General features: G+C 45.0%; 1 protein-coding gene across 3 annotated transcripts in view; it reads right to left on the reverse strand.

Annotated features, from left to right (window-relative positions):
- Nucleotides 1-25,722, reverse strand: part of ZNF609 (zinc finger protein 609) — a 103,282-nt gene that overhangs the window by 58,340 nt on the left and 19,220 nt on the right. For 2 of the 3 annotated variants that reach the window (XM_083183684.1, XM_083183683.1), the window contains exon 2: nt 4,042-4,931. The exons of the other annotated variant lie outside the window; for it this stretch is intronic. In XM_083183684.1, the coding sequence (XP_083039810.1) occupies nt 4,042-4,773 (732 nt within the window). In that variant the 5' untranslated portion in view covers nt 4,774-4,931. The remainder of the gene's footprint in view (nt 1-4,041; nt 4,932-25,722) is intronic. 3 annotated transcript variants of the gene reach the window in all.

Raw genomic sequence — 25,722 nt, forward strand, 5'->3', positions numbered from 1 at the left:
TGATGCATACAAAGAACGTGTGGGGGGGAAGGAGTAGTGAGGTCACTAACTTAAATGCTTGCAGCATCAGTATTTTAACCTGTATGATATTCAACCATTTGTAGCGAAGTGGGCAGCTGGAGAAAAATGTATCCTTAAAAGAATGTTGTTTTCATGGGTTATATATAACCACTAGTAAGCCCACTCGAAGCAAAAGCTTTTAAATCTAGTTTGCTACCTTCTGTGCTTGTGGGCCTTATTCTAGTTCACTCTTTCTGACAAAATCCTTAGATGGACAAACCCATGTGCACTGCAGGGGGGGCAGATGTAAAAGGTGCAGAGAGAATTAGATTTGGGTTAGTTATTTTGTTTCTGTGCAGGGTAAATACTGGCTGCTTTATTTTTGCACTGCAATATAGATCTTACTTTGAAGTAAAACCCCACCCAAATCTAATTCTCTCTGCACAAGTTACATCTGCCCCACCTGCAGTGCACATGGTTTTGTCCATCTAAGAAGGAATTTGTCAGAAAGAGTGAACTAGAATAAGGCCCTGTGTGAGAAAGAGACGTAGTTTCACTCTCCGCTGGGCAAAATAGCTCGGTTTCCACCAATGCTATTATTGGCAAAGTCCACCGCAGCACCGCTCCAGGGTGAGGTTTCCCATCCTTTTGGGATTCATTGGTCCGCTCTGTGCATGATGTATCAGTGTTCACTGTCCATCATTTTATTGATTTTTATGGAATAAATGGTGTTTGGTTTAAAATTATATGGTACTGTATCTTAAAACATTGTATATCACCTGTAGTGCCAATTTCATCTCTTTTGGTTTTATGCCATGGACTTTGTGAACACTTGGAATATCTCTGAAGATATCTTTATTGTGGAGCACCCTGACTATAAGACTGGTGGATGCGAGTATCTATCATACACACACACACACACACACACACACACACACACACACACACACACACACACACACACACACACAGAGTGCCCACATTTTTATGAGCACTTAAAAAATGTTATGTAAAGTAGTTATTCCACAGACAAAGTATGCACCAAACTGTATAACAACAAAGCGGGATGGGTAGTCCTACACTAATGAAGTGCATCATTCCTGAAATAACGGATAAACAATGTGATAGTATATACAAATACTGATCTTCCACAACATTAAAACCACTGACAGGTGAAATGAATAACACTTATTACACCGACCACTGTCAAGAAATGGGATATATTCAGAAGCAAGTGCATAGTCTGTCCTTTAAAAATTGATGTGCTGGAGGCATAAAAAATATGGGCAAGTGCAAGGAGCCCAGCAACTTTGACAAAGGCCAAATTATGAAAGCTAGATTACTAATTCATAGCATCTCCAAATGGCAGGTCTTTTGGGGTGATCCCGATATGCAGTGGTTAGTACCTACCAAAATTGGTCAAAGGAACGGCAACTTAGTTGACTTCAGCAAAATGTTACTGGCCCTAACACAAGCACATGTATAGCTTTCTGACATGTGCATAGCTTACCTAGGGAATGGGTACATGTAGGATACATATACACAGACCTCATACAAAAAAACAGGAGTAAAACTAAGCGCTAAAGGGCAGTCACTTAAGCGGCTGTCTATATGGGATGTACTCGATCCCAAAGAAAATGGAAAATTAATTCTGTGTTGGTTTAGACCTCATACAAGCAAGTGAACTCTACTAAGTTAACAATGTTGTTAACAGAGAATAAATAAAAAATGTATAGTTAAAAATCAGGGATAAAATATATTTGTGTGGTGTTAAACAGAGCAATACTCATTAGAAAGTTTGAAAAATCACTGAGGAGTGTAAAGGAAGGTTGGCTAGCCCCAGGTACAGTAGTAGTTTGACAGGCCCCTTCTTCTCCTTATAAAAAAAAAAAAGCTAATATGTTTTGCTATGTAGGTCACAAGACAGAGCTGGAACACCCAAGAAATGAAAGATCGCTTCACACACGATTCCCATCTGATTACTGTTCTCACACTCTAGACAAATACACTATGAAAACTGGAAAGAAAACATAGTTGCCGACACACACACACACACAAGTCAATAAATCAACCTCAATAACATCTACAAATCATTACTATTCATTTCATCTTATTCATACAGCACCTGCATATTACACAGAACCTTAAGGGGTGTACACACGGGACTCAGGAGTAGATGTATTAAGCCTTTGTGAAGAGATAAAGTGGAAGATGATAACACACCAGCCAATCAGTTGGGAGTGGATTGGCTGGTGCATTATTACCTTCTACTTTATCGCCACTTTATCTCTTCACCAGGCTTAATACATCTGCCCCTCAGTCTTGGGGATTTGGGCTGAGCCCGATGTGTAAGTCTAGTGAAAATATTCTTGCCTGCAGTGTCTATTTAGCCAGGTGATAGCGAAGCTGCGGGGAGGGGCCGCGCATTGCTATTGCCTGCTGTGTACACACAGGGCGATTCTGCCTAACCATCTAGGCGATTTTTACCATGTAGACAAAAATCGTCTGGAAGAATTGCCCCGGCTGTAGGGTGGCTAATCCTGGGAATGGTATCGGCGAGATTTGGCAACCCAAACAGCGGATATTCCAATCCCAGGATTAGACTGCCATTTCAGCCAGCCCACCCAGCAACCCGGCCGCACCCACAAATGTAAGTAAATATGCGGGCAGGTTTTTATTTTATTTTTTTAAGGTAAAGCAATTTTGAGAATCCCGGGAATAAGCAATTTTCAATCCCGAATCTCAGGATTGAGGAAAAAAAAAAGGCCCGAGATTGGCTTCCCTACCCGTGTGTACGCGGCTTTACAGAGAATTGTACTTTATTTCTACCACAGAAATCTGATCAACTCGTCAGAAGTTAAACAAACTGGACTGTAATTTTGAGGATTTTCTGGATTCGGGACAAGAAAAATTGGAAGGAAAACACTGCCTACAAAACCGACAGCTGTCTTGGTCAGAAAAGAACAAACTGCCAGAGCAACGGAGCAATGTGAAATTGGTATGGGTTAACATCTCATGGTACACACCATGTACCTTTTATAAAGGCTCAACAAGTACATTATGGAGCAGATTACTGAAAAATATAAAAGTTCTCTTGCTTAATAAAAAAAAAAAATCAATTTGAAAGAGTTTAAAATGATGTGGGATAATCACATGGTGCATCAATTCATTTTTCTATCTAGTTAGACTGCTTTTTTAGAATTTTTTACTTAAAAGAAAAAAAAAAATCAAAGAAATTTGTAAATTACACAGAAGAAGAAAGTTTAAATTTAAAAAAAGTGATTTATAAGGATATTCGCAGAAGAAAAAAGGTGAAACAGGGTCTGTTTCCGCAAAGAATAGATTTAATTTGTACTCAATCACTCCATTCAAGGTTTTTCCACTTTTTCCTCAATTTTTGGAAACAATACGATTTTCCGAGGAAACTGACAGCAATTCAAAATTCTGAGGACTTTTCAGAGACTACATATTCGGCTTTTCAAAGAGCCAGATCTCCAAACACAAATTGAATAGCCAAATCCCTCTTCCAATTGTCTGAAATAATGGGAAACATTAAAATTCCCCCCTTTGGAATAATTTAAGGCCACTTTTTAAAAAAAAGTTATTTTCATTTAAATAAATAAATACTTTTATTAAATTTAATGTGCATAAAAATTAAAAAGTGTATTTGTAAGTAATTTAAAGGCCAATTTTTAATATAAATAATAACATGCCATTACATGCCATTAGTTATTGGCCACACTATGCTAATTGAAAGCTTCCAAATGCCTAATTATATTTTTTATGGTGTCCAAGGCTTTATGCAGATAGTCTAACCATTTCACACCCTGGGGGTGGGGGGTGCGCACACACATACGCACACACACACACAATGCAAGTTTGAAATTGGATTGCAAGTGTAGTTTGTTATACGCATTTGCCATGAAAACAGCTTACACAAGCCAACTCACAACTATTTAGAACAACCCCTTTGAATGAAGAAGTTTAACAGCTGGAAAAGATGTTACTCACTGTTTATCACAAACACTTTCATATGCTTACCATTTCAGCTTTGACCTTTTTCAGTCCTCGATTATCCAGCTCAGGATCCTCATTCTCTGCTTTTATAACATTCAATGCATTCCCACTCTCTGTTGCCATTGCCCCAGCCAGCTGTTCTACTGCAGTCCCTACAGTCTCTTGCACAGATGCTCCACGAGCACCAACTCCTGGGGCTGGCTGTAGAACTCCAATGGGTTCTTTATCTCCACTTGCCCCAGATACGTCACTCTTGTCCTTTTTGGCCTTCCCGCTTTCTTTTTTTGAGCTAGATGAGCTGCGGGCAGCCTTGCCAGATTTCTCTCCTCCCTTGGAAGGAATTGCTGTGGAGGAGGGAACTCCAGAGTTACCCCCACCATCTGCTGAACGTCCAGACACTTCTTTTTTACTCGCTTCTCCTGTTGGAAAGAGTCCAGATGAGGTCTGACTACTCCTACCTCCATCTTTGCTACTTTTACTTCTCTTAGATTTAGATTTTGACTCCTTGCTTTGGCCACTAGGCACAGGAGTCACAAACTTAATATTATCAGGGAGAGTCGCCACTGCATTAGGGGCTGGCAAGCCCACCTCTTTAGATCCAGACATCTCAAGCTTCTGCTGGTCCTTCTCTAGATCGGCATCCAAGTCAATGATCAGATTACCCACTCCAATGTCCCATTCATCACCACTGTCATAGGTCTCCACGGGATTTGTATCCAGGCCTTTCCCTCCTGGTGCGCCACTGCTCAAGGACATCTTAAGTGTGCGCACCCTTCGGAGGCCTTAAATTGTTCCAGGATGTGATACGTCGCCAGCCTCTTCTCCAGCCTGGATATGATGCAACAATTGCGCCAAGTATGGTGGCAGACTGACAGGCCGCAGAGGCTATAGAGGTTGATGAGACAGCATTGTAACTGTAGAGAAAAATAAAATACAGGGTTTGAGTTTATTAACAATTTTGTACAGAAAGACATTTTTATATAATGGTTTACAAAAAATACTACATTATTACACAAAAATTTAAACATCAAGTCAATAACAGAATGGTTTCCTAGGCAAATTAGAACTGGTATTTTACCAAATAAGCAATATACAGTATCATCCATAAGCACAAGAGCAAATTATAAACATCTTCTTTTATGAATAGTAATTTGCTGGCTTTTGCAAATTATGAGCGAGATCCCTAACAATGTTAAATAAAAGCGTCCATGCTTCATCTATGCATACCAATCTCTGCCATCAGTAACCTACTCAGTGTGCCCCAGATGGCTGCCTCAGCTGGTTCCTCCATGTTGATAAAGTCACACATTGTATATAGGCTGTGCCTCACTGGATTGACCATAATTAGGTTGACAGTCAGACTGCATTATGCTTACTTCTGCGCTTTAGCTGTAATATTAAAACTGGTGTACTGTGTGCTGTTTTTTATGTCTGTAAAGAGACTAATGGGTCAATACATTGGGGTTGATTCAATAGGGGTGCTCAGTGAGTAGCACAGGGAGGGAGCTCCCGCAGCTGTTCTAATCAGTATACTGCTAACTCCGACCAGTGGATTTCTGCTCACATTCCTCTTGGTGTCCAAACAGAAATCCGAAAAACTAGGACGGTGATGCGGTTTTAAGCACTAGCAAAGCGCAAACAACATTACCGAGGGGCAGAAAATGCCAGTAGTCGTGACTAAACTCACATTCTCCAACTTAGCAGCGGGTTAATTAGAATAGCTCCTGGAGCTGCCTCCCACCACTATTCATTGTGCACAGTATTAAACTGACCCCAATGTGCTGTGAATAGCTACAGGAAGGTGGTCCTGGTGTGCTGCTATGTCCAACAGATGTATTTTGTCTTGTACCCTTCCTGGTAAATGAGGTGAAATCAGAGGAAACAACTGCTGCAATGCTGTTTTTGGCCCTTAGTGCAGCCTTAACGCATCGCGGAAGGCACTTCGGTCGGAGAATACCAGTTTAAAGGGGTATTCAATCTGTGCCGATATTTCCAGAAAGGAGAAATAATCGGCACTCGCCTATTCAATGCCATTACTGACAGCATTGAAGGCTGTCAGATCCTTTTTTTTTTTTTTTAAGTTGGATCTATCGTGTCGGAAATGGCCATGGATTGTTGGCCACAGTCTGCATGATATAGTTTTCAATTCTGCTATTTTTTCAGACCCAAAAGGTCTTTGCAAGGTAATGTAGGGTACACACCAGGACGACCTGCTCACGATGCACATCGTGAGCGGGTCGTCAGTGTCTCGTCCGACCCGCTCACGATGACGCGGGAGGGCACGACCCGCTCACGATGTGCACCGTGAGCGGGTCCGATCCGATGGCGACCCGCACCCGGTTGTATGGTCGTCATTGAGATCCTACCTGCAGCAGGTAGGATCTCAATAACGACCGACCGACCCGCGGGACCGCGCATCGGATCGGAATCGCTCCACACCAGCTCAGAAAAGGGCCCAATCAGCACACAATCTGCATCCAATTGATCGGAATCGGATCTAGATTGTGCTGATCGGGCCCTAGTCGTCCTGGTGTGTACCCAGCATTAGTTAAATCAATCCAACTATGATCACATTTTCTTTCATATCATGCACCCAACCACGCAAAACCGTTCACAATACATGCGCTACTGGGAAATACGCTACGCCATGTATCGGCAAACACATTAACCCACTGCGATCATATACAACGCAGCTACATAAAATCTACTTTTCATTTGGGCACACATTATAAAAAAAAAAGCTAAATAATAAGTACAACATGTTTTGCCGATATATGCTGATACAAAGTGCAGTAGCTATAGCATATGGAAAGAATATTGAAATGAAACAAGTATTGCTCAACCCACACTGTTTACCAGTCACACACTCAGAACATCAACTCAAGAAAAGTAGATGTGAAGACTAGTAAATATGTAGTTGGGTTGCAAAATTTTCTATGTATTCGGGCATTTTTTAAGGTTGCAAAAACAGAGCTTCTACATTCTATAACTTTATAGCAGAAAATTCACTCATTCCCCTTTCCCACTGCCGAAAAAAACCCAAGTAATTGCCAGTTATACCCGGGAACTGAATCAGTAGAAATGGCTACAAGTAAACAGACTAAAATAAAATATATAATAAAAAAAAAATTTAAAAAAAATCGATGTCTAGCGACCTGGGATTTTTTTCCCCGGGTAAAAAGAAGGGTGTGTAGCTGGTAAAACCCAGAAACGAAAGAGAAAAGATTAAGTCTTTAGGATATGGCAGCCATTTTCTGTGAAATGACCATGTAATCAACAAGCAAAGCAGTTCAGGTAATCACAACACAAATGTTATGGGAAACCCAAGGGAACAATGATGTTTCTGTCCTCATGTGCCACACCACATTATGATTTAGTGTTGACAGCGTTATACCTTGACGGGGTCACATTTTGCCACGTAGATCCTGCTTCAATGGACTTACAACATTTAAACAGCCACCGTACTGATCAATATTAAACATAACCTCACCTAGCCTCTATCTCTTGGCAATAAGCACAAAAATATGATTCAGCGTTACCACTATGTGAGAATAAGATCAGCATATTCAGCAATGGCAGGGTATTCACCTGGATACACATTATTACAAGAAAGAGAGTGAGCTTTACAGACTGTAGAACACACTGAGCACTTTATACTGGCAAACCCTGCACCTATGGGTTATAGAATATACTGCATCTTATGCTACACATTAAGGTCTGGCCACATTAAAATGGTTTTGAAATAGGATTTTAACAAAGTCCTTATGCCAGTGGTTCCCAAACTGTGTGCCGTGGCTCCCTGGGGTGCATTAGGACACATGCAGGGGTGCCGCGGCTTGGTGGTGCAGGACCAACTCAAATTATTAATGGTTAATTATTTATGAGCAAAACCAGTGCTGGTGGCTGCCAATGATAGAATGTGTACAAACAGAAACAAATCCTGCCCTTTACCACATAACTGCCGCTAAGAATCGCATATAAACCCAATCTAAATATTTTTTTTGGGACCTAGGGGTGCCGTGAAAAAAATTCTGATTCTCTAGGGTGCCCTGAATCAAAAAAGATTGGGAACCCCTACCTTATGCTATACTGGGATGGTCTCAAGACATTGGGTATTAGAGGGTATCCGCAGGAGACAGGCACATATATAACTTTGAACTGGCTGTACTGGTTCCTCCCCTATGATTCCCCACCAATGACCCAATTAAGGTAAAACTGTGCACGAAGGAGGTGAACATAGGAGAGGAAGGATATATGTCAATATATAAATACATATGTGTGAAACGGGAAGCGGTCATCTATTAGAATGAACTTAGGTCTACAGTCATTAGGTCGACTGGCAGGAAGGTCGACCTGACTTAAGGTCGACATGGGCCAAGGTCGACATGACTTAAGGTCGAATTTGCATAAAGGTCGACATGAGGAAGGTCGACTGGTCATAAGGTCGACATGGGTTTTTCACTGTTTTTTGAGCCGACATGTGCCGACAGGCGGTATTTCATGCCCTACCATCCACTAGGGCGTGGAGGAGGTTATTAAAGCTGTGGCGAGCGAAGCGAGCCACCGTGCCCGAAGCATTGCGAGCGATGTGAGGGTCCGATTCTCATTGCCAACTGTGTCCATGTCGACTGTGTCGACATTCGGGTAAAAAAAAAACCAGTGAAAAACCCATGTCGACCTTATGACCAGTCGACCTTCCCCATGTCGACCGTTATGCAAATTCGACATTAAGTAATGTCGACCTTGGCCCATGTCGACCTTAAGTCAGGTCGACCTTCCTGCCAGTCGACCTAGTGGGGTCGACCTAATGACTGTAGACCTAAGTGTGGTCTGACAGATGTACCGATTCCGTGTGAAACGTGGTGAGATTTAAACCAGCACACCCACATACAACCAAAACAAAAACTTGACTCAACAATGAGGCCACCATAATCAACGCGGTGGACTTTTCAACAACCAGACTAACATTTCTGCAGCAAGACACCGCACTGGGCGAATGCCCAGTATCCCATAAGGACTTTGTGAAAAGGATTTACCGGTAGGTATTAAAATCAATTTTCACTCTGCGATACTGGGATGATCTAAAGACATTGGGGAAGTCCCAAAGCTTCCAGAAGGAGCGGGAACGTGCAGAGATTGCTGCAGTACCGCCCGCCCAAACTGAGTATCCTTTTTGGCCAGGGCGTCAAACTTGTAAAATTTTACAAAGGTATGCTGACCTGACCATGTTGCAGCTCTGCAGAGCTATAAGGCTGAAACACCCCGAGCAGCTGCCCATGATGCGCCCACCGACCTAATGGAATGTGCCTTCAATCCTGAAGGTGTAGGCAACCCAGCCTGTTGAACCGTTGCACTAATCCAACGTGCAATGGACTGCTTTGATGCCGGAAGTCCCTTCTTCTGTCATAGAGCACAAAGAGGCAGTCCATCTTACAAACTCCCGTCGTTCTCTGGACGTATACACACAGAGCCCGAGCCACTTCCAGCGGCTCCGGAATATCTGGAGAATTGGAACCGGAAGGGACCACAAGAGGTTGGTTCAGATGAAATTAAGAAATCACCTTAGGGAGAAACTGCGGGTTTGTTCTCAACTCCGCTCCGTCCTCCTGAAAAATCAAGTAGGGGCTCTTACAGGACAGAGGCCAAAGTCAAAAGTACCACCGTTTTCCAGGTGAGGTACTTCATGTCTACCAACACTAACGGTTCAAACCAGGATGATTGTAAGAATTACAAAAGCACATCCAAACTCCACGGCGCTGTAGGCAGCACAAAGGGAGGCTGAATATGAAGGACTTCTTTGGAGGAAAGTCTGTACCTCGGGTAAGAGCCAATTTCTTCTGGAAGAAAATTGACAGGGCTGAAATCTGGACCTTTAATGAGCCCAAACGTAGGCCCAAATCTAAACCAGCCTGCAGAAATCTGAGAAACCTATCCAGGTTAAATTCAGCTGGCGGAAATCCTTTTTCCTCCCATCACCCTACATATTTTCTCCAAATATGGTGGCAGTGAGCCGCTGTTACTGGCTTCCGGGCTTGAGTCATTGTGGATATGACTGATGCCTGTAGGGGACGCGGTCATTTGGTCTACAGCATTAGGTAAACATGGGAAAAGGTTGACAGGTCGTTAGTTTGACAGTGTCTAGGTCGACAGTCAAAAGGGCGACATGGGTTTTTCCACTGCTTTTTGAGCTGACATGTGCCGACAGGCGGTATTTCATGCCCTACCATCCACTAGGGCCTGATGGGAGAATAACATAGTGTGCCCGATGAATAGCAAGTGCAGCGAGCTCTGCGGTGCACTTTAAACTGTGTACATGTCGACTGTGTTGACATTCAGGTAAAAAAACAGTGAGAAACCTCATGTCGACCTAGACATTGTCGAACTAATGACCTGTCGAACTAACGACCTTTCAACCTAGAACCATGTCGACCTTTTCCCATGTCGTCCTAATGACGGTCTACCATCATGCTGTAGACCAAATGATCCCAACCCACGTGTAGGCCCTTATGAGCTAAAATCTGCCGCTCAACCTCCAGGCCGTTAAACAAAGCCGCCCTAAGTCCTGGTAGATGCAGGGGCCTTGAGTGAGCAGATCGTCTCTGAGAGGTAGACGCCACGGATCCTCCACCAACAGGGCCTGAAGATCTACATACCACACCTGTCTCGGACAATCTGGCGCCACTAGAATGGCTTCCACCCTTTGATTTTGTACTCTCTTGAGCACCTTTTCCAGCAATGGAAGTGGTGGGAACAGGTACACTAGGTTCGAAGGAGCATGCTGTCGTCAGGGCATCCATGGCCTCCGCCCGAGGATCTCTGGTTCTCGAACAGTACCTGGCGACCTTGTTGTTGAGCTTGAATGCCATGAGTTCGATTTGTGGCCAACCCCATCTATTCATAATGCTTGCAAACACTTGGGGGTTGAGACTCCACTCCCCGGGGTGGAGGTTGTGGCAACTGAGAAAATCCGCCTCCCAGTTGTCCATACCCGGGATGAATATGGCTGAGATTGCCGTTACATGCAGTTCTGCCCAGGACAGAATCTTGGTGACCTCCTGCATGCAGGACCTGCTCTTTGTTCCTCTTTGGTGGTTGACGTATGCCACCGTTGTGGCGTTGTCGAATTGTATCTGGACCGCTCGATTTTGGAGGAGAGACTGAGCCTGTAGGATTGAATAATATATTGCCTTCAATTCCAGGACATTGATATGCAGTTTTGACTCCCACAAGGTCCATCGGCCCTGAAAGGACCTGCCCTGTGTCACCTCTCCCCAACCTAACAGACTGGCGCCCGTTGTTAGAGGATCCAATCCTAGATTCTGAACCTCCTTCCTGCCAACAGGTTTGGGGCATGGGTCCACCACAGGAGTGATTGGCGGGCTTTATGCAACACAATTATCCTCCTGTGCACCAGGAGCTGTGACCCTGACCATTTGCTCAGCAAGTCCAGTTGGAATGGTCTGGAGTGGAACCTCCCACACTGGATTGCCTTGAAAGTAGCCACCATTTTTCCCAGAAGCTGGATACATTGGTGAACCAACACCAGAGTCTTGGCCAGAATCCCAGAGACCAGATTCCGAATGGCAATTATTTTCTCTTGGGGAAGAAACACCCTTTGGTTTTCGGTGTCCAAGATCATTCCGAAAAAGAAAAGCCGGCGTCAAGGAGGATTTTGGGATATTGAGAATCCATCCATGGTTGGACAGAACCTGTCTGGTTTGACTATGTCCTGTAAGGGATGATGTTGATCCCTTTTCTTCTGAGTATCAGCATCGTTTTCACCATTACTTTGGTAAAAATGCGCGGAGCAGTCGACAGACTGAATGGCAAGGCTCTGAATTGAAAATGTTCATCTTTTAGAGCAAATCTCAGAAATGCCTGATGTGGGCCCCAGATAGAGATGTGGAAGTAGGCGTCCTTTACGTCTAACGATGCTAGGAATTCTCCATCCTCCAGATTTGCTATTACTGCCCTTAAAGACTCCATTCTGAACTTGCACACCTTTATGTAAGGGCTAAGATTCTTTAGGTTCAGGATGGGCCGTACCGAACCGTCCTGTTTCGGTACTATGAACAGGTTGGGGTAATAACCCCTGCCCTGTTCCACCACTGGGACCGGAGCAATGACCCTTGATTTTACCAGTCTGTGTACTGCTTGATGCAGGATCACCTGGTCCCCCGTAGCTGCTGGTAATCCCGATCGAAAGAACCTGTGAGGGGGGCGGTCTGGCGAACTCGAGCCTGTATCCATTGGAAATAAGATCCCTCACCCAGGAATCCAGGTGAGAGGCATCCCACACTTGGTCGAAGTGCACCAACCTACTTCCACCTCAAGAAGCTCTCGTAGGGGGGAGACCCAGAGGCACGCTGAGGGCTTTGAAGTGACCGTACCAAGGTTTCGGTCTAGAGATGCTAAGGGTGCAGCCTTTCTGAACTTGCCCCGGCCGCCTCTGGCAGCAGAGGAAGCTCCTCTTGCCCTTTGCTTAGGCCTTGTAGACTTTCCACACTACACTTGGAGTCAGCGTCCGCTACCCACTGGTGTAACCACAAGGCCCTGTGACCCGACACCGCCATGGCTGAGGTGCGGGCGTTAATGGTCCCTAGCTCCTTTTGAGCCTCACAACTTTTGCTGTGTCCTGGATATGGCGCAGTTTTTCTGACACTTGCGCCACTGACATATTTGCCAACATGCTCTCCTGTATTTGAGAGGCCCAGGTGTGAATAGACTTTGCCATCCAGCAGCTGGCGAGGACTGGCCTCTGAGACGGGATCCCGACAGTCATTAACCCGATGTCGGGATCCTGACTGTTAAAACATCGACGGCTACACTGGTTACAACACTCCTCCCCCCTCTAACAACTCTACGTCCGATACCTAAATCGGTGATGGCCCTGCTCAATAGGTCAAACAAAAAAGGCGCCATAACCAGATGGTATACAGCACTTGTGACTCCAGACCGACAACCTAAATTGGGAAAATGGGAGTTGGACATGGGATGTTCGGTGACAGACGATGAATGGCGGTTGGTATTCCAAGCAATTCTAGGCAGCTCTAAATGTATCTCACATATTGAACAACAGTTTAAACTTATTCATAGACTTTACATGACACCGGCATTGCTCCATAGAATATGGCCAGATACAACGAGAGCATGTTGGCGGGAGTGCCGGGGAGTGGGGACGATTTATCATATTTTTTGGTCGTGCCCCCATTCAAAACGATTTATGGAAACAAATATTTAAATCTTTTATCTACTATTTCGCAATGTGCAATTCACCCACATCCTAAAGTAGCCCTACTCCATCTATTCCCATAGACCACCTCTATTTCAGATGTATACGTACTCAGTTAAATCCTTTCAACTACCAAACGACTTAGCACGTAACTGGCGCACCAACACAGTTTCCCACCGGTCCGAAGTTGTGAATTCAGTCCACTCCAATTACAAATTTTAAACATCAGACAGTCCCTTTAACTTACTATCCACGTCACCCACCATGGAGAAGTGGGCCCCTTGGGCAAATTATAAACTATCTCTAGGCGAGGCTCAGGCTCTGTAGGAAATGCCGAGGACTATTTCTATGCTCACCCGTGGCAGTGACTCGATTCTGTTTATGACTGTACTAGAGGCCTTAATATTTTCTGAATTGGATATGTACCATCCCTGTTACCCAACTATTGTACCGCTCCCCCCCTTTTCTTTCTTCTGTACCCTTTCCCTTTTTCACTTATAACCATTGAAAAGCAATAAAAATCTAAAGTTGAAAACACCGACGGCCAGGTTCCCGACGGCTGTTGGCTATGTTCCATCGTGGGGTCCACGACTCCATAGAGGGAGAATAGTATAGGTGGCTCGCGTAGCGAGCCACCGTGCCCGCAAGGGGCTTTTTTTGAGCTGGCCACGCTGTCTGAGTCCGGGCAGTCGGGCTCCCGACGTCGGGATAATGACTGTCGGGATCACGACTGTCGGAGAAACATACCACACCTATGGTATTTAGGGTGGTATCCAGCTTTTTATCTCAATTATCCTTCAGAGTGGCAGACCCAGGGACTGGGAGTACCACCTTTTTGGACAATCTGTATACCAAAGTGTCCACCACAGGAGGCTCCTCCCACACTTTCCTACTAACCGGGTCAAAGGGTAATGTGGATTTGAACCTTTTGGACAGCTGAAACTGCTTTTCTGGCTGTTTCCAGGCTTCCTTAAACTTGTCCACCAAGTCCGCCTGCTCAGGAAAGACGTATTCGGTTTCCTTTGAGAAACAAAATGGGGTCACCCTCCTCTAATAGCAATAATTCGAGGTTCAGGGCCATTCGAAGGGAAGTATGAGAGTCCTGTGATGGCTTCTCATCATCTTCGTTTTCCTGTTCCTCTTCAGAATCAGGCAAAATGGCGGCTGAGGCGCGCTTGACCCGGGGTGGGGGTGATATTATCCACTCTTGCCGACAGGACTGATAAATCCTGCTGCACCTGCTTGGTCTGCACAGTGTTTGCAGCCAATTGTGAGGACACAGTTTGCAGCATGGCTTTTATACCAGCGGCCCACTCAAGCTCCTGGGAGTCTGATTGCGGCATCCCACTAAGTTGTGGAGACATGCATTGATCACAAGTAATTTGTGAAGTGGACCCAGGAACAAACTTTGTGCTGCATATCACAGGTTCTTTCTCATCATGCTGGAGAACTGTAACCTTCCCACAACACACAGAATAACACAGTGAAATACACATATAAAATCAGTGTGAAGTGTATAGAAAATAAGTGTAAGCTTCTAACAATGATATGTGTGTACAGCTTTAACAAGCCTGTGGGGAAGTACTCAGAGAAACTGAGAGGACCAGCACACCCTTAACCTGAACTCCCAGATTGAGGAGTTGTTTTAGGAGCATAAATACCTCAAGTAATATGCATACATAGGTTGAGTGCACAGTGTAACAACACAATAAGCGTTTTTTTAAGCGCTAAAAACACTTGCTTATCTGCTGCAGATGTTCCTCTTCAATGCCTCACCGCTGAGGAGTGTCTGCCAGACAAAAATGGCGCAGCAGGGAGAAGCGGGAAGCAGTGTTGGCGCCCACAGAGCTATCTGGTCCCGCTCTGAGCAAGCCCAGCCCCCTGTAATGGCGCTGGGCTTATACTAATGTTTATACCAGCGCTGGCTGTATTTCACAGCACTTTTGCGGGGAACTGCCCTGGTGGTCCAGTGGCTAGCCACTTGCATCCAGTCTGTGACTGGGGACCTGCACGGTCCCTGTGCAGGGACACCGCGACCGCCATCGCCATCTTGCCGAACAATGAACCGGGGTACCCCACTGAGGGGACCCCGGTTAGTACTGACCACGGACGTCTTCGGACTGAGTCAGGAGTGTGCGACATGCTGGGGGTCTGTAACGCTGCAGCGCAATGCCCGCAATGACATCACCCTCTCAGGACAGTGGTCCTGCAGCAGGGACAGCTTGGTACCTTAAAAGGCCTGCAACTTAACCCTTCTGACTTCCCACGAAGCAGGACTGCTGTGAAGTCCAACACAGCAAACCCAAAATAATAAAAGAAAGTAAACTGAAGAGAAACTCTCTGGAGCTCCAGCAGTGTGCATCCTCTCCTGAGGGCACATTTTTCTAAAATGGTTTGTGGGTGGGGCATCAGAGGGGAGGAGCCAGTACAACCAGTTCAAAGTTATATATGTGCTTGTCTCCTGTAGATACCCTCTAATACCCAATGTCTTGAGACCATCCCAGTATCTCATAGGACAATAGTGAAATGCAGATTGTAAGCTTGCAACAGGGCCCTCTTCCCTCCAATACCCCCTTACACCAGAGCCTCAACCTGTGTTATTGCCACTCCAGTCTGGGCTGGGCCTTGCTGATTGCTGGCAATCTGACACAGGAAATTCTCAGGGCTGGACAAGGGGCTTATCCAGGGTTAGAGCCTGTGTAAATTGTACTTATAGTTATACGGAAGAAAAAGAAGACTGATGTGTGGGGGCACTCATTAGAATATATACCTGTTATTAACACAAGTGTAATGGGAGTTTAATGGGTAACACTTGTATTAATAACAGGTATATATTCTAATGAGTGCCCCCACACACGAGTCTTCCTTTTCTTCTGTATAGCTGTATGTATTTCTGTCTCCGGGGAGCACCGCCAGCCTTGTAAATATAAATTTGAAGTTTCTCAACTCAATTTATTTGAGGACCTGGTTATTATTTAATTATCTACTCCATTTAAAAATTGATGTAAATTTGACAACTTCTTAGTGGAGAATCCAGTGCGGGATCCAACCAAAAAAACCTCTTTGATAAATGGTACTTATCCAGGTTATTTGATCCGGAGAACGTCGCAAAGAGATGATTGGTGCTTCTGTAGCTAGGGAAGATGATATCATCTGCCAGAGACCCACACAGAGCACAAGCAGCAGCAATACCAGGCTGTTTGTAGCCTGTACAGTACACTACAGCAACAGTCTGTGCTGCAAGAACTCTCCACACTGTGTTTACAGCCTCATCTGCAGCAACAAATGCTGGCTGTCACGCAGTGTGTCTTACAGCATCACCCACAGCCTGACTGTTTGGCAGATCCCAGAACCTGACCTGCACCATCATATGTGCTTCTAGCAACTGGATCAATAAGGAGGTACGTTAGCTCCTGCAAATCAGGGCAGATGAGGAGATTTGGCATCAGATGACCTGCACCGTTAGGGACGCGATGGTGTATCGCAATATTGCGGCGATACTGGAATCTAGAGGAATCCATCGCACGCAACAACAGGTTGTGAATAAAATCACTGAAATGCAAACCGGGGGTGGGATGGTCTGACATAAGTCTGCCATCTTTGCCACCTACCGTGGCATAATAGTGTATGCAATTACATGTACTGCCAGAGAGGCTGTAGCGCATAACAAAATGAGTTATAAAGATCAATGCTTGGGTTTTTGAATGCATTTCCTTGTGAGTGCATCCCTTTCGGTATCTGTTGTAGAATGTTCTAGCATGCAGGTGGAAGAAGGCCACTAGCACATTTACGCAAACAATACTGCTATTTTTATATATCAGTTGTCACAGAAGTGTCTAATGTGATTGTTTTGTTTCACCCAATTGCAGGGTACATCATTCCTGCCAAAAAGAAAAAGCCTAAAAAGGTCAAAGCAATGACATCTGTGATAGTGGATTCTGGTGTCCAAGCAAAGGAGGATGCTCGCATGGACAAATATTTGGAAGCTGAGAGGCAGTATCAACAGGCATTTATGTCTCAATTGATGGCTATGCAAGAGAGAGACAAATGTCCTTTTTAGAACGCACATTTTCACAGCTTTTCATGCAGCCAGCGCAATATTCCTAATAGCCCTACTACCCACCAAACCCATATGACCATTACATTAGAGGGGTCAACTATAATCCTGGTACATCTAGTAACACCCAACCAAACCAATAGTCATCAGTATACAGAGGGTCCAATTTTAACTATGGCACTAGTGCTCTTAGTACTACAGTTAACAACCCGCATATCCTAGAGTCACTAGAATTTTCTGTGTACCGGAATTTGACCTACGGTTGCATACTCTTAAATAAAAATTCTAAAATGTTGCACTTTATTTCTGTATACTTATGGCTGTGTGATTCCCTACAGTCATGTGGTTATGTTTTTTATAGGAAGTTTTATTATACCAGTGGTTCTCAAAGTCTGTTCTCAGGACCCCACACAGTTCACGTTCTCCAAGTCAAAACATGTACTGTGTGGGGTCCTGTGGACTGACTTTCAGAACCTGTGCAATATAGGTACTGTTTTTATGTAGTGTGTTACAAAACACCATTTTATAAAGTGTCGTAGGATGTTCAACTTTTTGGGTACAAAGATTTACTATTGGTTTATTTTCCAGGTTTTTACCTGTGCTTACTCATATACATCTTTATCTTTCATTATAAGAATGTATACAATCTATATAATAAAGATTACAAATGTATGAAAATTTGTATGCACATTTTCATAATAAAAGCAAAAAAAAAAAAAAAAAAAAACTTTCCTGTTCCCTTTCTTGTGACCTCATCATATACAACCCAAAAAGGCAATTTTTAATGACACCAGCAAGGAAACGCAGCCCTGCCTTTCCTTGCTGGTGTCATTAAAATTTTCATACATTTGTAATCTTTATTATACTTTATACTGATCCATTTTCAGTGTAAAAGGGCATTACCAGGGAATAACCCAGATTGAGGTGTACTGTAAATGGGGTCTAAGGCATGGCACGCTTTGGAAATGCACATTGTTCAAATTCCTAGGTCAAACCTGGGGTTCTGGTTTAAAAGTGGTACAGTCTGTTATTACTAAGTTTGTTTGATCACTGTCAACAATTGCGCTATATAAGAAACTGTAAGTAAATAAATACAGGGAGAAAAAGAAAACCCACATGTTAAATGATGATTTAAGACACTCTTATTTACTTTGCATTGATTTAGTAGCCTGTGCAATGTCTCACAGCTTTTTCTAATGTGGCTATAGGGGGCTGGGGGAGACAGCAAAACAGATGGGAAGCAAAAACATAATTAAATAAATAAAATCCCAACAAAGCAGACAAAACACTTCTGTCCATGTCCTAAGGCAGATCATTTACCAGAAATGCAATCATTTCATGTGACAGCAGTGCTTGATGCCCCAGTACATTCCAACCCTCTGCATTGAGAAAAGGAAAAAAAAAAAGGGCCACATTTTGGGTGAAGGGAGCCCGCAGATTAATAATAATAAAAAAAAAAAAAGACCCACAGAAATTGATATTATGATGATCTGCTAATGATCCCAAATCCCGGGATTGAAAAAAATGCCTGGGATCGGCATCCCTAGGTACAACTGGTGTGATGCAAAAAGTCCAGTTTCGGTGCTCAACAGGGCACTTTTCACTTACCCCTGGAGAATAAAAGTGCTGCAAGATGCTGTATAATACAGGTACAGTCACAGGCACATGTGTAATAAGGAAGGGGTCACTAAGCAGCCATTGGTTTAAGTATACGGCTGCAGCTCTAAAGCTGGCCATACACTTACACAATTTTCACCTCATCCTGACGGATAGGGCCGAAAAATCAGGTGAAAAGTACGATATGCCTAACCTCCGATTCCTATCCGATGTGATCGCAAGTGCTGCACATAAGATTTGTTGGATCCGGCAGCACATAGGCCCTTATTCAGATGTGATCGAAGTACAAATTTGTTCTAAAAATGGGCAAAACCATGTGCACTGCAGGTGGGGCAGATGTAACATTTGCAGAGAGAGTTAAATTTGTGAGAGTTATTTTGATTCTGTGCAGGGTAAATACTGGCTGCTTTATTTTTACACTGCAATTTAGATTTCAGTTTCAACACACCCCACCCAAATGTAACGCTCTCTGCACATGTTACATCTGCCCCACCTGTAGTGCAAATGGTTTTGCCCATTTTGAGAACAAATTTGTACTGCGATCAGATCTGAATAAGGGCCAGAGTCCCCTGGTGTCCCCCCAACAGTGACCCAGCTCATGTTGGCTAGTGCAGGCGTGTGTTCTGCTCAGCACAGGGCCTGTAATAGTAACCCCCGAATGGAGGGAGATGCCCCCACCACCCATACAGTTCAGGGAAAAATCCTCTCTAATCCAGAGCAGGCTCCTCTGTACAACCAATGAGGGAGTGTGGTGACAGCCGTTACCTTCCACACCGACGTGTCTGCTGACAATAATGGAATCCAGTGGAGAACCCATCACCGAATACAGGTGGCTACTGCACTCATACTTCCCTGCGTGGAAAGTGCCAGTGTCAGCGGAGGAGCAGGCTGGCTGCGTGCGTGAATCTCCCACAGTAGCAGCAGCAGCTCCATGGTCACTGGGATTACTGCTCTTTATCTCCGTCGTTGTGGGTTATCATAGATTTGCAAAAGTGACACCATCATCCTCCAGCATGCGATCCCTGTACAGGTGTGAGCACAGTACCGATGCTCTGTGGGGATAATAATCACAACCACAGACATAGTGCACCTGAACACATGAGAAGCCTTTTCCGTTTTTCAGGCCAAAGAAGAGAAAATGACAAATTGATGATTTTCGTTTTTTTTCACGATTTCCATGTATGGACAGTGATATTTGTAAAACACGAGCACTTAAGGTGCCCATACACGGTACAATTGCTGAGTGCGATGAGATGCGTGCTCCCATCGCACAGCTCAAAAAGTATGTGCTGCACATACTTTTTGTAGTAGATCTCATCTCATCGCATTGAAAAACCTATGCAATGCGATGCAATCTAGTCCAAATTGTATACAATAATTGTACCGTGTATGGGCACCTTTAGGATCTAAGGAGAAGCTGCCTGTCAAGTTTCAAGTTTGTAGGCCTTTTGGTTTAAGAGATTTTGTGATGACTCAATCTTGGTTTTTGGGAGATAGAGATACAAACACACGCCACACATATATATATATATATATATATATATACACGCATATATATACACATACACACACACACACACACACACACACACACACACACACACACATATATACTAGTAAGCAAAGGCTTTGACAGCTAGTTTCACTTGCTGCCAACAGATGGACACTAGACATACATATATATATATATATATATATATATATATATATATATATATATATATAAAAAAACTTACGTTTTCCAAATGTTTCATCAATGTTTTATTTTATTTTAAAAAAAAACACGTCCACTAAAACTCATGGTGTTTCCAGTGCATTCTTGGATTTTGCTTCATCTGCCTAAGGCAGGCGAAACCAAATCCATGATAACCTGTGGCACATGATATTTGGATAGCCATGGCCAGGGCCATTTCTCCCAATCATTGAACCTGGATAACTGGAAACTGCCCAATAGATTATATGGATGTGCATTATTGCCCAATGACCGCACACCACAGGCCTGATCTACTTCCAACTATAATTTGAACCTTTTCACAATGCCACAGCTGTATGACTCCTCAGCTCTCACAGACACAGCTCACAGGATATCATCACATCCCTGTCTCACTAGGACAGATATTTCTGACAGAAAAATTACCCAAAATGACAACTTTACCACATAACTCAAATGATTTCAGACCTCTTCAATCATGACTTGTACAATGATGATCTTTTCCCAAACATTGAAGAGGCCACCCCTGAGCAGCCAACATCTTTTTAACCCTACATTATCTCCACATAGCACTATTTTAACAACAGATACCATTTTATAATATAGACATACCCACTTTGGGCATGCGATCACGCTCTGATATACGCACGCATTGAATGGTATATTTTTTACTTCGAAAATGGCATGGTATAAGGACAATAAAAAAAAATAAAAAAACCTTGTTGACATGATTGGACACACTAATATCACATGACCGTGCATTATTTCCCAAGGACCGCACACTTGAACTGCTTCCAACTGTCACCCTACCATCTGTAACCAGCAGCATTACTCATACCCCTAGCAAGAATATCCTGAGTTATTGCACGTGAATGCGCTGCAACCTGGGGATTTTGCTTAGACACAAAAAATGGTCATGAAATATATCCCAGATTCAGCGACCTATAATTTCAACTTGGGTATGTACAGGGGTTGAACCCAGGACATTACCAGGTAGTAAAATAGGCAAGCCGGATCGATGCCACCCTGAACACATTTACAGCATAGGAATAGCAGGTGCTAGGAGATCATCTCAACTCCAAGTGCCGGCACTGCACACAAGGCAATAATGTGGCCAACTCGGCAATTAGCAGTCCTGCCTCCAGAACGGGTTTTAGCGAAGTCTAAAAAAAATCCCAGATGAGACCTGGCAATGTAATCTGAAAGGGGTGCCACATAGACAACGCTCACAGAAATGCAGCCCTTCACTGCCTCATTGACAGGAAAAAGCCACATCGCCGCCTCACTGACAGACCAACACATTTCTGACAGAAAAAATTTACTATTTTATTCACGTGCACTGTATCGAGTTAAGTTTTCATTCATTAAATATAATTTAAATGAAACCACTAATTCTGAACTATTTTATCCTCCTATTCTGTATCTGTTTCTACCTGTTTTATAAGCCACATATAGACCATTTTCTAAAGATACATATATATATATATCACTCGTGGTAGTACAGTCATGTTCTGATATATATGGATGACGTGGGTGGCTGAATGCACACAACCTTGGGCATCACAGAGAACACGGATGTGTGCATATATCCTAACGACCACACACCTAAGTGTGACATATCTATTACATATCTGTATAAGTGTATAGAAGGATCACCACATTTAGTATGAACTAATGGCCAGGCTCCTGAGTACCGGCTGAGGCCCCTGACAGGCCATAGACGGGTAAGTCATACAAACCTGATGCACAGTCACCAGCTCACACACTATCCAGTCTGACGCAAAAAGTCAAAAAGCCAAGTGTTCTTTAAGGCAGGGCTTGACATTTGTTTTTAAATCTAGGAGCCAGGCAAACTAAGGGTGCCCATACACGGTGTGATGCACACCGTGCGTTTTGATTTAGATCATTGCTGGGTGTGTGACATCACTGTAGGCGGAGCCTGAGCCGGCACTGGGAGATGAGAGCATCTCCCAGCTCCAGCTTTTTCATTGCAATGAACGGATCGAATTTACACTGCACTGCGATCCGGGTTGAACTCATGTTTAACTCAGAACACTTGCCGGGTTGAAAGACCGTTTACACCACCTACACACCTGGTTATTAGTGCTGATGTAAATGTGGCAAGACAGTAATGGAAAGAGAAGTGGAGAGGGATAAAAGTATCGGCCAATCGGGCCCGGTGCAATGGTTCTTGGCACCCTAGGCAAATCTTCTGCCTATTGCCCAACCCCACCACCAATTACCCACTTTCCAACAGGGGGGATGAGAGCAGGGTGGCAATGATGAGAGTCGGGTGTTGGTGTCTGGTGGACACCTGGGGTACCCAGAAGGGGCAACGTGGCAGCTGTAAGGGGGCCAGTGGTAGAAAACCATTTGGACCACAGAGTCCTGTAAATGCAGCAGGCTGGCCACTGCCCCTTTTCCAGCTGCACAATGCATTTGAATCCCCCCTCCCCCCCATCACTGCACACCCATTCCTCAGTGTGAAACCACCTATCACTGTAATATCCCCATCACATATCCCCCTCCCTCACACCCTCATCAATACACAAGACCTGTCAGCGAGGCGAGAGGCCACACACTGCTGCAGCTGCCGCTATCAGGAGGGGGAGATGAGGAGTCGGGCAGCGCTGCCGCTGCTCGGGAGGGAAGGGTTGTCAGACACTGCTGCCCATGCTGTCAATATCAGGTGGGGAGACGAGGAGTCAGGCAGCGCTGCCGCTGCTCAGGAGGGGGGGGAGGGGTGTCCGATACTGCTGCCACTATCAGGAGGGCGAGACGAGGAGTCGGGCAGCGCTGCCGTTGCTCAGGAGGGGGGGAGGGTAAGACACTGCTGCCCGCGCTGACGCCATCAGGAGGGGGAGACAAGGAGTTAGGTAGCGCTGCCACTGGTCGGGAGGGGGGGTGTTGGGCCCCGCTGCCTGTGTGGTCCTATTTCTGCCCATGACCAGATTCTACTTCCTGCCTCCCTACAAAAAAATCTGGCGACCTGGCCCCCGGTATTTGTCGAGCGCCCAGTCTTTAAGGTGCCCACACACACTACAGCGATTTATTGGCCGATCGGCCAATAAATCGGTCCATTTTACCGCAAATCGTTCATTTTCACGAACGATTGCAATCTGATATGTGGCCCTGAGCATCGTTTTTAAGTCTTCTCTTTTTCCCTGCTGCAGTGAAGATATGCAAATATTTTAAAAGATTTCTTATGTCATGCACCGGGTCCCTGCTAGCTGGCTCTACACTTGCCCTGTGTTCACATGATGCATCGGGGGACAGGCAAAGTATACAGCTCTGTTCAGGTAGGCAGACTGGAGACAGCGCAAGTGTAGAGCCAGCACCGGGTACAATAGATAAAAGCGCTGCTCCTCTCATCTGATGTTGACTTTGTGATGTCAGCTATATTGGTCCAGCCGCTACTACTTATCCCTCTTCTGCTGGGGCACATAGTAGAGTTGGCCATCAACCATAGAGGATTGGAACCCTTGCACCAGGTGACGTTGCGCCACATAATGTCACATAAGCGACACCACACTGAGTACTACATGGGTGCCAAGTGGAGTGCTGGTTTGTTCTTGTACCACTGGCAGCACCAGAAGACATTGTGGACTGTGGGTCCAATTCAGACCTGATCTCTGGGCTGCAAATCTTCGGAGCCCAGCAATCAGGTAAACACTGCCCGCTCAGGCAAGAGCCCAACCATGTGCAAAGCTACGAATGCATTTGCAGCCTTGCACATCAGTGAAAAACCATTCACAATTCATAATCACTCAGCATCTAATGATATTCCCCTCTGTTCACAGCGCCGAGTAAGCCAGGACTTACTCGGCACTGCAATGACCATGGGGAGAAGGAGGTGGCTGCTGACATCAGCAGCCACCTCCCAACGGCCTGGGTACGTCTACGTTTTCCGGGCACTCACCGAAAATGCTGGCGTGCTGCCCCCAATCACTTTGCTAACAGCCAGAGATGGCTAGTCATTTCTGGCTTTGTTCGCAAGGGGACCCCACGCAGGCGGTACAGCGTACCATGCTCACACACGGTCGTTCCATAATCAGTAGGGCTGTGAATACAAAGTCCTGCGTACCGGTCTGGATTGGGCCCGGTGTGCCTGGAGTCGGACCTATTAAAAGTGAAGAGACCCAAATAGAAAAATGGGTACTTGTTTCCTAGCACGGCCACAATCTTGTGGATCGTGTACCTTTAAGTTAAGGTACACGATCCACACGATGGACCCGATTTCCTTTGAAATCAGGTCCATTTTGCCGGCAAAGGTACAAAATCGGGGGCATCGCGTCGGTCGAGACCATTAACATTGGTCCCGACGCGACCGACGCGATGCCCCCGATTTCCCCATAGGCTTCAATGTTAAAATATTTTTTAACATTGAAATCGTGAGGATCGCGTCGGTCTTGTGCCATTATAATGGCACAAGATGAGATTGACTTGATTAAGTCCATCTCACCTTTAAAAAAATGTGAAAAATGTGAAATGGGCCAATATGACCCATTTCACATTATAGATGTCCCCGTCGCCACCCCACGATAGACGCCAACCCGAAGCGTGGCGAGCGCGAGCCCGCGAGGGGCGGCGGTGCGCGTCCTCCGACCTTTTCATTCCCCTACTATCCACGTCGGCGTGGAGTTGAGAATAGAATAGTGTGGCGAGCGCAGCGAGCCACCGTGCCCGAAGCGTGGCGAGCGCAGCGAGCCCCGCGAGGGGACGCGTATAACTTCACAGGTATACGCGTGCGCTCGCCACGCTTCGGGCTCGGTGGCTCGCTGCGCTCGCCACACTATTCTATTCTCAACTCCACGCCGACGTGGATAGTAGGGGAATGAAAAGGTCGGAGGACGCGCACCGCCGCCGCTCGCCACGCTTCGGGTTGGCGTCTATCGTGGGGTGGGGTTTACGTCGTTAAATTTGGGGGTCTAGGGAATATTTTACATTGAATCCAATGTAAAATCGGGTCCCAGGGACCCGATTTACATTTCATTCAATCAAAAAATCGGGTCGAAAATCGGGTCGGTCGCGTCGATCTCATCACATGCGACCAAATCGCATGCAATGCGATCGACCCGATTTTTCCGA

Source organism: Crinia signifera, chromosome 4 (genome assembly GCF_055691185.1).
Source record: "Crinia signifera chromosome 4, ASM5569118v1, whole genome shotgun sequence".
In the NCBI taxonomy this organism is placed as follows: domain Eukaryota; kingdom Metazoa; phylum Chordata; class Amphibia; order Anura; family Myobatrachidae; genus Crinia; species Crinia signifera.